The 15,159-nt window shown below is 39.3% G+C and overlaps 4 protein-coding genes and 1 long non-coding RNA gene across 6 annotated transcripts; 3 read left to right on the top strand and 2 right to left on the bottom strand.

Moving 5' to 3' along the window:
- Positions 1-3,552: 3,552 nt before the first annotated feature.
- On the top strand, positions 3,553-6,832 carry LOC108057904 (glycoprotein-N-acetylgalactosamine 3-beta-galactosyltransferase 1-A). Its single transcript, XM_017142362.2, has 4 exons — positions 3,553-3,962; positions 6,151-6,256; positions 6,317-6,601; positions 6,664-6,832. Exons 1-4 carry the CDS (start codon positions 3,571-3,573, stop codon positions 6,799-6,801), a joined length of 921 nt encoding a protein of 306 aa, XP_016997851.2. The 5' UTR covers positions 3,553-3,570; the 3' UTR covers positions 6,802-6,832.
- On the bottom strand, positions 4,251-7,300 carry LOC138912987 (uncharacterized). Of its 2 annotated transcripts, none has more exons than XR_011418546.1 (3): positions 6,814-7,096; positions 5,665-6,715; positions 4,251-5,440 (listed from the first exon to the last, which is right to left on the bottom strand). It is a non-coding gene; the product is annotated as an uncharacterized lncRNA (long non-coding RNA). The 2 variants fall into 2 exon arrangements; XR_011418545.1 differs by lacking the exon at positions 4,251-5,440 and adding an exon at positions 7,203-7,300 and having other exon boundaries at positions 6,595-6,715; positions 6,814-7,115.
- Positions 7,301-7,969: 669 nt separating this feature from the next.
- On the top strand, positions 7,970-9,192 carry LOC108057903 (glycoprotein-N-acetylgalactosamine 3-beta-galactosyltransferase 1). Its single transcript, XM_017142359.3, has 4 exons — positions 7,970-8,387; positions 8,443-8,539; positions 8,593-8,889; positions 8,951-9,192. The coding sequence occupies exons 1-4, from the start codon at positions 7,972-7,974 to the stop codon at positions 9,134-9,136; spliced, it is 996 nt and encodes a 331-aa protein (XP_016997848.2). The 5' UTR covers positions 7,970-7,971; the 3' UTR covers positions 9,137-9,192.
- Pgant8 (Polypeptide N-Acetylgalactosaminyltransferase 8) lies at positions 9,114-11,721 on the bottom strand. Its single transcript, XM_017142358.3, has 3 exons — positions 11,287-11,721; positions 10,022-10,799; positions 9,114-9,960 (listed from the first exon to the last, which is right to left on the bottom strand). Exons 1-3 carry the CDS (start codon positions 11,631-11,633, stop codon positions 9,313-9,315), a joined length of 1,773 nt encoding a protein of 590 aa, XP_016997847.2. The 5' UTR covers positions 11,634-11,721; the 3' UTR covers positions 9,114-9,312.
- Positions 11,722-12,267: 546 nt separating this feature from the next.
- On the top strand, positions 12,268-14,121 carry LOC108057896 (putative inactive polypeptide N-acetylgalactosaminyltransferase 11). The gene is made up of 3 exons (XM_017142351.3): positions 12,268-12,560; positions 12,618-13,383; positions 13,492-14,121. Exons 1-3 carry the CDS (start codon positions 12,268-12,270, stop codon positions 14,104-14,106), a joined length of 1,674 nt encoding a protein of 557 aa, XP_016997840.2. The 3' UTR covers positions 14,107-14,121.
- Positions 14,122-15,159: the final 1,038 nt, after the last annotated feature.

Here is a 15,159-nt window from a genome sequence, read left to right as displayed (position 1 = left end):
GCATTTGTTTTGCACAGAAGGCCAAGATAATTAAGCTATAATATTAAATGTGTTTTAACAGTTCAAAAGCTACATTTAGTTCTCGACGAAATTTTTTCTGTATGCCACAATTCAAAAGGAATAAGATACACGATTTTTTATATAATACACAGTGCCATAATGTGCATTTCTGCGTCAGTGATTTTTAACTTCGCGCCTAATTTCGCAAGAAAAATAATTATTTCTAAAAAAGTACGGTCTGGGGAAATTTCGCCACCCTACGCTAAGGGTAAAGTCGCACCTATTTTAAATACATATTTTTATATTTGACGAGCTGGCTAACCAACAGACTACCAGCAGCAGCAACAAATACAGGACGTCAACAAAAATGGTACGCTTGATCAGTGTAGCATATTTTCAGGCTTTAAACTCCCTACATTTTTCAGGTGACGAAATTTCCCCAGTTGTGTGGTGATTTTACCCCCCTGTGTGGTGACATTGCCCCAGTATATTGGTTTTACATTTTATTTTTTTATAAATCACCAAGCTAATTAAAAAAATAGGGGAATGTCACATTTTAAAGCTTGGTGCTAACCGCATTCAACAATAAAAATAGAAATATGATAACGTGTCTCAAGATGGACAAAAAATAGCTTTGAAAAAATGCTGACGAAATTCCCCCACTCTCCCCTACAAATAAAACATAAATTACACAATCATGCCAAAGCATTTATATCGATTTTAGCCTCGAGAAGAATAAATATTAAAAAACTACAATGGCTGTGTAAATTGTATAGGGCCAATATTTATATATTAATTTAAGCCCATTGACCTAAAACCTTAAATTTATTTAAAAGTATTTAGCATTTCAAGGGTGATTACCGGCGATTATAGCCATCCAGTTTTTTTTTCGAATCTCCGTAAAATGTTTATATATGCTTTACCGAGATTCTTATTAAGAGCCACACAGTGCCTCAAATTTGTTTATCACCCGTGTCAGATGTGGAGCTTTTTTATAAGGCCATGCGTTAAATTCAACCGCGATGTATTTATCTTTTCCTTTAGACTTTGAGCAAACATTTTGAACTGACGCTGCGTTATTTACTTGGATTTTACCTTAACTCAAAGGTGAATGAAAGGTTTGAGAATAAAACAAAAAAAAAATAAATAGAAAATGCATGCAAACAAAAGCAATAAATATAAAAAGCAACAGACTCTGCCAAGGCAAAGATTTTGCAATTTGATGTGTTTGCCTTTGTAAATGGCAAGCGAGAATGCGGCGCTTGTGAAAATATTTGCTCAAAATGTTTTCCATATATGTAGATATGGTAAAGTGTAGTAAAAGCTTTGCCCCCGGGGTTAGATAGCGAAAAATTAAGAGCTTTTTTTAGATAAATAATCTGTATTAGAGTTCTGCGTGCCTGGTGTGCGGCAGACCACAGAAAGATATAAATTCGGAGGCTCTATCTTCGAACACATGTGCTGACAACCAACAACAATTGCTGCCATTTACCTAACAAACAACGATTTTACATTCAAGAAAATTAAAGAATTTTCTGATTGAAATTCCATAAAAAATACAAATAAATTGATTTTGGGCTTGGCTTCTAGAGCTGCATGAAAAGGCAATTTAGGATTGGGTCAAGCATGGAATGCGAATTAGTAACTGACAAACGTTCTACGCTCTACAAACTCTGCAATATAAATATAACAATCTGTGCACTTAAGTTTGTTATATTGCCAGAGCTCAAAAGTGCAGTCGGTGTCGTTCCAACTTTTATGCTTAATTCAAGTAAAATATTTACCGCAATTGCGTTGCCAAACAAAAGCAAAATTAAATTCTATCTTCATAAAAATGTATAAAAAGTTGGTGAGTTTCGAGAAGCCCGACTAAAAGAAAAACAAATAAAAATGCAAATAAAAGTTGTACGATTCAAAGTTATGGGCGCGCTGCAAGATACTGGAGACGTGAACCCAACTCATAAAAACCCAACAGGAAAACTCCGGCCGAACGAGTTAACTGCGATGCGCTAACTGTTCCTATCTTGGGCACTGCCATCAGAGGAACATCAAAGTGCAGCGGTGGGGGGGATCGGATTGGATTTGGGATTCGGAATGGGATTGAAAACGCACTGAGGCAAATATCGCTTAACCGTTGCAAACGGGCTCAAATTAAACAATTTCATTTTATTTTAAGCAAAAAACAGAATCAAATGGACAAATACATTTTAAATTAACAGAAGCCTTTATTTATTACCTTTATTTTTTTAAAAATCTGGGTTTTTTTATTAATGATTTAGGATGTAATTCAGTAATTCTTAGACCCATGGAAAAATGTATTACATTATACAATTAAAATTAATAAAACATAATGTGTAATCTAGTTTTAATAGACAGTAAAAAGCGTAGAAACTTGAAAATGGTTTAAATTTAAAATTTTTGAATGTCTAAATCTTATTTTTATTGGAAATCATAATTAATTGATTCTTCGCGTTTTTCTCTGTGTGAAAATGGGATTGGGACACGGATTGGGAGCTCGCAGCAGCCAGCCACAGCGGTTACAGATGCAGATGGAGATGCAGACAAAGATACAGATACATATAAAGTAGGTTGCTGCAGGTTTGTTTTCCTGATAAGCTCGCGCCATGAGATTAGCCTGTTTTCCCTCCATCTCCCAACAATTTGTTTTCCTTCTGCCGTCTTTGTCTGTTCTGCGTATTTGGCTGCGGCTTAATTTTATGGGTCAAAGATTTTATTTTGTAACTTAATGTTTGCTTGGCTTGTTGGGGACTCAAAGCAGCAGGTTGTTGGGTCTTCTTTTATTTTGGTACTCATCTGCTTTCAACAGAAATGCACTAAAATTCTAAGATGACGAAGGGACAGCCACTTACGTTTTATAACCCTTTTTCGGATTACACGTTAATTGTGCCCATTTGCAGAGCTTATTTAAATGGCATTGGTTAACCAGTCAACGAATCACTTGCCAAATATCCGATTATTTGATTGTAGCGTACATTTTGGTTATCATATTATAGTTACTTCGTTATCTCCACCGCTAACCACACAATTGGGCGTCTCCCTGATTGGATTACCAAAATGCAATCAATGCTTGCTAATCTTATCAAAAATGCTGCTCCCAGCGGCCAACGAATCGTGTAATTATGTTTAATTGGCCCAACGAATCGAGTTAACACTTTGCAGGCTAAATAAATATTTTAATTAACCATTCAAATTGTACATGCAAACGTCAACCCATTCACCAATTTACCTTTATTTAATGAAAATAAAACGACCACAAAATCAAGATTATTTTTTTGCGCTACAAAAAAAACTAATCAATGTTTAATTATAGGAACTGTCTAGCGATAGAATTTAGCTTCCTACTCCAACTTAAAATCACTTAACCATAAACAAAAGCCGGTTAAAACGATAGCTTCCGTGCGTTTTTAAAATACCAGGCCTGGGTGCACATCGAACCCCAAATAAATGGAGAGGGTTAGGTTCTATCTGCAGGTTGATAAATGTCTTATCTAAAATGGAATATTCCCGTTCATGTGAGCTAAAATTAAAAAAATAGTTCAGTTTGAAGTCATGACTTCGCCTAGACGTGTCTGCTTTTTCCTGTTTATGGTTTTAATTGTATTTTCGCTTGTTACCCTCTATTTTAATACCAACACCATTGAAACGGCGGTTAAAAGTGATCTCAAACATACTTTGGATCCTCTTTACGAAAAGATCAGAGTTCTGTGCATGATACCCTATGATTATAAAAATCCCGATGCAGCCAAATATGTGAAACGCACTTGGGGAAAACACTGCAATGTATTGCTTTTCGTGGGTGGCGATATCGATGGTGAATTGGAACCCTATGTGCCCGTGATCAATTCAACGGATAGGTGGACTTTGGTGCAACAAGGCCTGATGCACGCATACCGTTTTTACGCCGACCAAGTTGACTGGTTCCTCAGAGTCGAGCCTTCGAGGTAAGGCCCCCGTATTATTCAACAGATAGTAACTTAATTTGAATTGTTCGACGCAGTCATAAATTGCCGACGCGCTCTTTGTTATTGGGTTTTAACGCCAGAATATTATTATGATATTCTAAACATTCAACTGCCACTTTTTATTGCACTGAAAAAACTGTTTTTTAAAAATGTGAGAAATATAAAAATTTTATATTAACAGTATATACGGATTATTTATTGCGATTAAAATGTTTGATTTCATTACTGACCGATAAAAAATTATTTAAAAATTGTAGATAATCGGAACGTTTTAGTTATTTCTTTCCGTGCCTTATTATTCATTCTCGTTGTTTATTTTTATGAGCGTTGAGTTCGGTGGCCGGCTCACTCAACATATTTTGACTTCTTTCATTGATAAAGTTATCAGTCAGCCTTCGGCAGTATTTGTTTGTGCTCGAGATTGAGTTTGGGTCTCAGTTGCGTTTTGTTGGATGTTCCCGTTTACGTTAAGGTCTACGTCCCGTTTTCAGTTGGTTCCGTTCTATTCACTCCATTGTAGATCGATTTTTCTTCGGCTTCCTTTTGTGGTTTGGCCCACAGAGAGTTTCCTTTATCGAGGGGATGGGGGAAAATGTGCCAAGGAAGTGCGAGTATCTATAGGCGGTAGTTTATCTGTCTTTTGTAGGGGCACACAATGCAGTTCCCCAGCCCCGGTTCCCCATTTTCCTCTGTGTTTATGTATATGTCGCTTGATTGCTCTCCAGGGAGGTTTGCCTTCATAATTGGTACAAATTTTCAGCTCGAAGTCGAAAAAGAAAATTTTCCCATGGATTTCCATTCACGGTGCGGAATGCCATTAGCATAGTTCGCCTCAGATTATGCTGATAACTTGACAAATGAATTTCTATTCAGAGCGGGCGATCGCAACCCTATCCCAATGCATTTCCCGTTCATTTCGAATTTCTGAAAAACAAACTATAATTCAGTCCTCTATAGACGAGTATCGATGTGTCATTCTATTTCATTGGCATTAATTAGTTTAAATATATTTGCACTTGGCGCTATCAACTTGTTTTGATTTTTTGCGCACATTTCAAACGGCAATTCAATTAATCCATGTACTTCTGTTTACACTCAAATGCCCAGTTAATGGCTATATAAATGTCGGAATTTTCAATATGCTCCAGTCGTAAATGTTATTGATTAGAGCGCATTATCAAGAGTTTTTAGTGTTGAAAAAAGTGCGAGCCAAGGGGTCAATTAAGTGTGCCGGAGTGCTGTCGATGGAAATAGTATTCTCCTAATTTATGCCGTCATACATAATTGGGAATTTATTGGATGTGATGTCAACACCAGCCGTAGAATATTTCAAAATCAATTGAATTGGGATTAGAGCTGGAATATTTATACGCTGCTTAATCGCCGTTGAAATGACTTGATAGCTTGACTTGGCGGATACTCCGTGTGGTCGATGACTGGCAATTAAAAGTTGATGTCTATGGAAACAGTCATTAAAGTTGGTAGTTTTATTGGCCGGCACCGGCTTGGACACAGAATATCTTTCGCACAGCCCAACGACAGCTGAACTTCTGTTTCTCTGTTTTTATTAACAAATTTAATTACAAGCCTTCATCTGATGAGAAAACAATGCGAAATTGATACATTGTGAGCCGGGCTCTTGACATTCATACCCCGTATATCTAAGTATATAGCACCTTACCTCATCGACATTATCTTCAATTACTGGTATCTTAGTCCGGTTGTTTGGCAAATAATCAACACAATGTTTATGTTCTTCCATATTTTGGTTTTTTGTTTTGTTTTGTTTGGTTTTTTTTTTCGATTTTAGCCAACGCTGTTTGCATCGCACATTTGCGGCTTGAACTTGGACTTTGTTTGCTTTGCGTGTCCACGATTCATTCAAAAACGGATCTTGCCATGTTGTTGACACGGTTTTTCTAAATGGCAATTGTTTGCCTTTCGCTCTACGCTTATTCAAATTTTTTTCGAATATCCATATACTCACACCGACCAATTTGGCCATATAACATCGTCGTACATATTTGCACTGGGCCTTTGTATGCACAGCAGATCAGTGATGGCTTTTATTGATATGCACGATTTTGCGACATGAATGAAGAATGAGAAATATTAGTTGGCACAAAGGAGGTTTTCGACTGACGTTCAAGTGTCTTCCTATTTTCAGCTTTGCAGTTGTGGAGAATCTTCGGTTTTTGATAGACAGAAGGAAATATCAGCCCACCCAACCGATCTACTTCGGCTACGAGCTCGAGAATATCATCACACATGAGGTTGGATTGAAATTTGGAAGAAATTTAGTGTATAAAACTATCGTTCTATCTCACTTTTAGCCCTTTATCACCGACCTGAGTGGCTATGTGATCAGTCGAGAGGCCTTGAGACGATATACGAACGCCTCGAAGGATCCCGGGAATAAGGAATGCCTCCACTGGGAGGGATATGTCGAAGGACTGGATCTATTTCGCTGCCTGAGTCATGTCGGTGTACAAATAGTCGAAAGTCGGGACGAATTCGAGCACGAGACATTTCTGCCCATCACGATGGACTTTCATTTCTTGGTTGGCTACGATCACATAAAGTGGCTTCGTAACTTAACCTATCATAAAGTGCCCGGGGTAATATATTGTTTTAAATTCGAAGTAATTTTCCTTAATATTTATTTTCAATATCTTCACAGCACACAGTTCCCATATCCAAACGCGCAATAAGTTTTCGGGTGGAATATCCGACTGAAATGTACGATTACTATTACTTTGTATATCGAATGAAAATCTTTGGCACCCCCGTGCAAAACTCTATAGAATTTAGACCATAATAAAGGGCTCACCTCTGGCAGCTGGCGTGGATATTCCTTCCTGATGTTTCAATTACAACAAGACAGAGGGTCTTGCTTACTTCCTAGTAAAACCAAGATACGCAGAATAACCTACATATCATGTACTCCATCACATAATTCATTTCACATACGGGAAAAGGGGGAGGATAAACGTGTTCATCAATGAATCTGTCGTCTGGCCTGGAGTCTCATTTTCCCATTGCCCTTTGTCTGTGCAAAAATACTTCCGCTTTCTTCGATTTTTGCTTGTTTTTTTTGTTGCCCAACAGCAAAGTGTCATTGTTACATCATGTCTGAGGGAAAGGAAATATCCGTATGAATGCAATATTGCACTTTTCCCTGCTTCCTGTAACCTTAATCATGTGAAGGCCTTCGGTTACCTGTTAGAGATGCCATAACTCATCTGGTAACTTGAGCACGTAAACTGAGACATTACCATCCCACATAGGCAGAATATCGCTTACCTCTCACAGGTTCCTTATTTTTTGTTTGACAGTTTCACATGAAATCCACACAAGGCTGCTCACATGTGATTATTGAAATCTATACAAACATTTGTTGGTCTTTTGTTTTTGCAACAATGAAGGCAGGCGATTGAATAATCTTTTTTTATATATGTGACAGTTATTTGTTATTTTGTGCAGCCCAAAAATAGATACGAGTATCTATGCAAATCTGGGAACGTGTTTGATCCGAATCCAAAGTTGTGGGTTCGGATTCCATGAAAAGTGTCATAACATGGCCCGAAGGAGGGGGACTGGCCCTGTTGTGCCAGATGAGGTGGACAAGTAATCGATACTCCACTTTGAATTTGTGTAGTTTTCTCAACATTTTGTAAACTGACCAAACCAAACCCTTTCCGGAATTTCCGAACCACTCCAGTCGCTCCTTCACTTTCCACTGCAAAGTTTTGCATCAACTTGAAAGCCATTATCATCAATGAAAGACGATGGCGCAACGTCTTCGGTGCCCGAGTCGTCAGGTGGGTTAATAATTCTAATTGAAAAAGGCAATTTGTATGCGGCGAGCAAAGGGAAACCAAAGGCAACGCAGACAGACAAAAGCACTCAATATAATTAAATTGTCGACGGACCACCCAGCGCCAATAATTCCACCACCTGAACCACCGATTCGAGTAATAGTTTCAAAATGCCACGACTGTTCAGTACACGGCGCCTCTTTCCGGTCGGAAAGAATAGGTTTACCCCTTGCAATGCAATTTATCTGCTACTTCTGGTCACTATATCTGTTGTGTTAGTGCTGCAGCTTCACAGGCACTTAGAACCTGAAGAGGTCGAGGCGCCTGATCCTCCAGCACCGCGGATATTTTGCATAGTTTCCACTTACGAATATCGTCATGAACACGCCGCCATTCACATACATCGGACTTGGGTCAGGCACTGCGACCACTATGTCTTCCTCAGCGATAATATCCATCACTACTTGGAACCGACGGTATTTACGAATCTTCATGACAAGTGGCACCGCATGAGGGCCTATCTGGAATACGTCTACAAGTATCACTTCCATCAGGGGGACTGGTTTCTCTACGCCAATGATGATAAGTAATGAAGAGAAATTTACTACTACCAAATAATCCCCATTATAAACCCATTTCAGTTTTGTAATTGTAGAGAACCTTAGGAATATGTTACAGTCCTATTCTTCCAATGAGCTGATCTACTTCGGCTGCAAGCTGCGCACACCCAATGGGTTGGTGAGTTTTCGTCGTCATATAAGAATATATTTGACTTATTTTTAAATATTTAGGTCTTCATGTACGAGGGTTCTGGGATTGTCTTTAGTGGAGCTGCTCTCAAAAGATTTGCTCTCGCTGCCCTGACCAACGAAAGCATCTGCAGCTCGGAGGCAAAAGGAAATGATTTGACCGAGGAACTGGGGCGATGTCTCACCAATGTCAATGTGATAGCTGGCAATAGTCGAGATGAGTTACAGGGACATCGATTTCTGCCCTTCGAGGAGGATCTGCACTTGGCAGGTCAATTAAATGAATCCATAGATCAGCACAAGTATTTTCTGGATCATTCATACTACCCGGTGATTGATGTGAGTTGTTTTTAAATACGCATTTTTGATTTTGTTCTATCATTATTCGATCATTTTTCAGATGAACGTGCCAGTTTCCTTGCGATCGATCTGCTATCACGTTAATGCCATGATGAACATTTATGACCTGTACTACTTTACTTATAAAACTCGAATTTTCGGTGTGAAACCTAATTCAGTCTCTGAAAATGTGAAAATTGTACAAAATATGAATCTCAGAAATGTACGAAATAAACAACTGTCATAAGCCTTAGTTTATTTCTCAATTTATCATAAACATAAATTATTTAAATAAAAGCTATCTGCACTTTCCTATAGAACAAAACGTATACTTAAAGATATAATATTTTTTTTGTTAAACATAAACTAAAGAGAAGATGGCAAGATTGATTTGAAGCACATTTTTCTTTCGCCTAGTAACTTTTATTGCGTTTTGATATTGTCCCAAAAGTGCCGCAATCTTTGGCTATTTTGATATCCAAATTTCCATTGCTGATTGTTGTTCTTCGGGTCGCAAACACTCGAGGTAACCAAGTTCTTTTTCGGCTGAGCCTCCAGACAATGCCTGAAGTCCAACATCTGGCCAGAGATCACCTGGCGGGTCTTGGAGTCGAAGGACCAAAACTGGTTCCCACTCTGACCATGGCAGTGAAATTTATAAACATCCTTTCCTTGGTTCCGGACTTCCAAACAATAGGTTCCGGAACGCAACTCCCGATGGTTGGACAGGGTCCAGTGCTGCTCTGGTTTCGGGAATATGTGATCCGAACTACAAGGACTTAACTTGGGACGGTCATTTCGACTTTCGTTGAGATCCAAACAGAGTTTCGGCGATGACAAGCTCTGTAAGACTCCAGATGCGTACTCTGCGGGGTCCAATATGGGATATAAATTGAGGAAATCCGACGCCAGATTCTGTAAAAACCAGCTGAAGGGCTTGCAGTGAAGACGCTTCTTAAGCTCTCGCTGTTCGGCGAGATTCCCAACTGGAATCACCGTTAAATGTGGCATGTTGGCAAACACCTTGTCCTTGAATTCATCCAACCACACTTCGGCCACTCGACGGTAGTTCTGAAACAATGTTCTCCGCTATTGAATTAATAAAATTATAATATTTAGAAAAAACCCTTACCCTTGAAATCATTCTACTCTCTTTAGTTTTTTCCTTATCGGTATAGCGAACCTGGAACTTGCCATCTCTGTACAGGTGACCTACCCTGGAGCAGGGGACTTCCAGTATCTGTCCTCCGCACAACCACAGCTTAAGGCTCAGCTCGAACTGTTCGCCGCCCCAGATCTTTAGGCCCTTGTCATAGCCACCCAGTTCGGAGAACCACTGACGTCCGATGGCAAAGAGGCCGCCATTCATAATGGGATTCTTATGGGGAGCCGGCATGGCCACCGCCTCCTCCTTGAGGAGTGGCAGCTGTATGTAGTTAAATTGCCAATTGAAGAAGCCCCTGGATGGCTTGCCCCTTCGGTAGCCGAAGTTCTCGTAATCAATGGTGTCAATAATGGGAGTGGTGCAGGTTCTGTTGTTCTTCAAAATGGGCTCAAGGAGTGGCTCCAGCCAGCCCTTGGTGACCTCTACGTGGGAGTCCAGGAAGACCAGGACGTCGGCCAGGGCAAGTTCAGCGCCCACGACTCGCGCCTGCATCAGACCCACCTGGGTGGCAATTCTGTGTTGCCTCACCATATTGAGGAACTTGATCTGAAGGAAGTCGTTGAGCTTCTGGTCCACCGAACTGCTGCCATCGTCCACCAGGATTATCTCCCGGAGCAGCAGGACCGGAGTCCGGTTTCTTAGGCTGCTCAGCGTTCGCAGCAGCACGCTGGCGTCCTCATTGTGATACGTTATCACCACACTGACCGAGGGAAGCTTTTCCAGCGAGTACTCGAGCTTTTTGCAGCTGTCGAAAGATCGCACAAGTCAGAGAGTCTTATAATCGCACCAGTGATGCCAGTTTAGATTTATGGATTTTAATACAGATAATATCTTTTTATAAAAATTGTTTTGCAAAATTTAAGATACTAATTTTGGAATTTAATTTTCATTCTGAATATAATGAACGTTTTAAAAATGTATAGTCATTTCAAGTCACTAACAGCATTGATCCTTAATATAACAAAGAATAAATATTGGAATATAAGCTCTTAACAATGCACTATGGGAAAAAGGTCTATTTTTTTGGAATACAAATAATCTAATATTAAGTGAAGTGATTAAAAATTTTATTAAATAAATAAGAAATGATTTCTGGTTTTTGTTCGTAAATTAGAGTATTGTGTTTTAAATTATTTATGGCCTCTCAAGCACCGGCAACACTGGACCCCGCTCTTATACTGCTACCGATCTCCGCTCTGCAAGCTCACGAAGCTCGTTCTCTTGGAACTTACCTGCGATGTCGCATGTCGTAGAGCGTTCGCTCTGCTGAGATGCGCTTCGAGAGCCAAGCGTTGTAACCTGTTTCCCGCTGACTTCTTCCGATGGCCTCCAGTTCCGCATCGCTCCAATTGCCCCTCGCCGGACGGCCCAAGGCGCCCAGATCCGGAATAACCTCCGACTCAAAAACCGCCTGTAGCTCGCTTATTTCACGCTCCAGACGCGAAGTCGTCGAAGATATGTTTGCATCACGCTCCCGCTCCAATTTCAGCGTATATAGGTAGTAAACTATGCTGCCAGTGGCCATCATCAGTAGCAGCAGCAGCACCTTCTTTTTGTGCCTCAACATATCTAGGCACATTGTATCACAGAAAAAAAACACAGCCCTCCTTACCGGAAAATAAACTTTCGGCTTAAACCGCGCAGCGCTTTGGCCAAGACTGAAGCTGGCCAGCTGAGAGCGTGACGAGAGCGGTCTTCTACGCCAGTAATCCCATCTTATACGCTGAGAAAGTTTTCGATTCGGTGGCTCAATAAACCGATCAGGGGCGGGCTTATTTTAATTTCGAGTGGAATGGTCGAAGATTGCCTCAAGAGGAAGTCAATAATGCAAGCGAAACGATATTTTCAATTTTAATATAATAGGTATTAAGTTAAATATTAAATCCAAAGATGAACCCATTAATAAACTAACGCAAAAAACTCTGAAATCGATTTTAAATAATGAGCTTATATATTTTCAATTCACAATTTGGCCTATACAAATTCTTCTCAGCAATACCATACAATTTATAATGTAAACTCAGGAAAACTTCAAAAAAACAATTATGAAAGAATAGACATAAATATAAAGTTGTATGAATCCCCCAAGTAATTTTACAACTTCCTTATAGCTTTAACACTATATCAAATTAATTTGTTTCACCTAACCGCATTCACATACAACTTTAACAAATTGTAGCACCTTTATTTTCAGTCTTTTACTTTACTTTAGAATGAAGCCATTACCATTTGGTACACCGTGCAGCTGTGCTATTTTCATTTTAGTTTATTGTATAATTTCCCTTTTTATTTGGCTCATGTATACGGATAACTTATCCAACGCAATAGTAGACTTTGAGTACTTTTCAATTGAAAATCTTGGCGAGCTGGGAAAAGAAGCCCATTTGCAAATGACGAAAAAAGATTTTGTGAGTGCTGAGGAACAGTATGCAAGATATCATTACAATGCTTGGCTCTCTGAGAGAATTCCGCTGAATCGAACTCTGGAAGATTATAGGGACCAGGAGTAAGTAGGCTAAAATGTATAAGATATAATCGCAATGTAAGGCATCCCATTTAACAGATGTCACAATATCAGCTATACTTCGGTGAAAAAGCTAACTGCTAGCATTATTATAGCCAATCAACTGGAGCATCCTCACACTCTGCTGAGGACCATTTACAGTGTTATATCGCAAACATTACCTTACCTAGATATTGAGATAATATTGGTTCACGATGGACTTGCTGATCCAGATGTGTTCGAGTATATATCACACAAACTTCCCATAGTTATACAGGTGGAAGTTGAAACTTTAAGGGGGCTTATCCATGCTCGTTTAACTGGAGCTAGGATAGCAACTGGAGATGTCCTCGTATTTCTAAATGCCCACATGGAGGTCACAAAGGGTTGGCTTCCTCCTTTAGTGGAACCCATCTTTTTGAACAATCACACCATCACGGAGCCTATTATAGATGCCATTTCTGGAGAATCTTTCGCCTACCAGAAATTGACTGAACCTGATCAACGGGCGTTTAATTGGCAGTTGGAGAACATCGAGATCCCCTTGGATCAGATCGCCTGGAATAACCTCCCCAAACCATACGCATCTGCCCAACTGGAGGGACGTGTTTTTGCAATAGATCGCAACTGGTTCTGGCACCTTGGAGGATGGGATGAAGGCCTCCAGGACAATGGGGGCGATGCCCTGGAACTCAGCCTAAAAGTGTGGCAGTGTGGTGGTAGCATCCTCACTGTTCCCTGTTCTCGAGTCGGAATCATCTATAAACGGGAAGAGGTAGAGGCCCAGATGGCTCCAAATAGAAATCCAAACTTACAAGTCCGAAAGGTAACTGAATATTTTTAAAACTTTAAAGCACCATAATGCATATGATAAAGTATTTTACAATCAAAAAGTTTAAAGATCTTAACAATAATTTTTTTTATGATTTTTTAGAATTTTAAGCGTGTTGTGGATGTCTGGTTCGACGAATTTAAGCTCCACTTCTATCGATACAATCCAAGGCTCCGAAACCTTACCGCGGAATCGCTGAATGAACAGCGAGAACTTCGTCGTCGCCTCAATTGCAAGTCCTTCGGATGGTACAGAAGCCAAATGGCGCCGCTCCTCAGGAACCACTATCTTCATGCCGGACTCTCCAACTTTGCGGTCGGTAAAATATTGTCCTTTGTGGCGCCAAATTATTGCCTGTCTATCAAGGGGGGATTTCCAATCATGAGAAAATGCAATTCTACTAATTTCGAAGACTGGACACTGACGGCTCGCTGCCAACTGAAACACGGTCAAATGTGTCTGGATGTGGACTCCAAAAATAATGTCAAGGTTACGAAGTGCACTAAAAAAGTGCCGAAAAATCCCTGGCAATATAATTATCAGCACAGGTCATTCGTTAGCAATGGAAACAAATGTCTTCAAATTGATGTCACGAAAGTCGTTTTGATGTTAAGTACTTGTGACGCTGATATAGCGGAACAACGTTGGATGTTCTCCGGAGTGCAGGACTCAAAATTCGACCAAATCATGAGTGCTTGTTTGAATATAAACCATTAAATTTTTGAAACGTAACTTATCTTAACTTTAAAAATATTTCTAATCGAAACTTTAAATATTTTATTGCGCTTAATTTCGGTAGAAAATATAACTTAATTTGATGATAGTTTAAGTTTAAGATTAAATATCAATAGAGAATTAAAAGGGCATAGCAGACTTACCTAGGGAAAACGGCCCCCAGCGATTTTTAAAAATTTTGAATCAGCGATGGTAGATAATTAGAAGGAGAATATGGAAACCAATTTTCAAAGCTATTGGACATTTGGCTGAGGAGAAATCGTCTGCAATCCAAAAATGTATTTAAGCTTATATCTGACCAACGGAAACGCTTAACTGAAAATTAGTGATGAGAAATCAAAGGGATAAGAAATAGGTCCTCGCTAAAGAAGCTTGGAATTTTTAAGACTTTTTAAAAGTGCAGAAAACCGCGATTAAAATTTTCAAAAAAATTTTTGACCACTTTCAAGTTTTGGCAACACCACCAATTTTTTACAGCTCCTGTGTCTTTTAACCATTGAATTAATAAAAAAAAAATCATAATTTTATAGGTGGTGCAACAGTGTCAAAAAAAGGAAAAACTAGATTTCAAGTAGTTTTGTGGGACTTTTTCTACAACCCGGCCACCCCAGTTTTTTTTTTTAAGTTTTTGAAGTGCACAGTACCAACTTGATTGCAAAGCCCATTGCTTCCAATATTTATTCTCACACCTATTTTGGCACTATCATCACTCTTTTTCCGTATTTTGGCGTTAGAAAGAAAACCGAAATCAATTTTATCTTTCGAGCAGAAAGCACGATTTGCATAATTCAAAAGCAGAAATATCTGTCTTTTCATGGCCGATTACGAGATAAAAAAATAATGCTTTCAGACCATAGATGTCCATAGATGTTCAGACAATTTTTTACGTCCAAAAGTAGGATTTCGGCCAATAGGTAAGTTTAAAAAATACCATTCTATCCCAATTCACTGGATTTAATGTGGGATCTCCGTTGAGGAATTCGCTATGAATTCTTTTCATTGACCTATTACTTTTTTCCAAAGCATATACAATTT

This window comes from Drosophila takahashii, chromosome 3L (genome assembly GCF_030179915.1).
Source record: "Drosophila takahashii strain IR98-3 E-12201 chromosome 3L, DtakHiC1v2, whole genome shotgun sequence".
Taxonomy (NCBI): Eukaryota; Metazoa; Arthropoda; class Insecta; order Diptera; family Drosophilidae; genus Drosophila; species Drosophila takahashii.
Note: the sequence above shows the minus strand (reverse complement) of the source record. Positions and strands in the feature narration are given on the sequence as shown.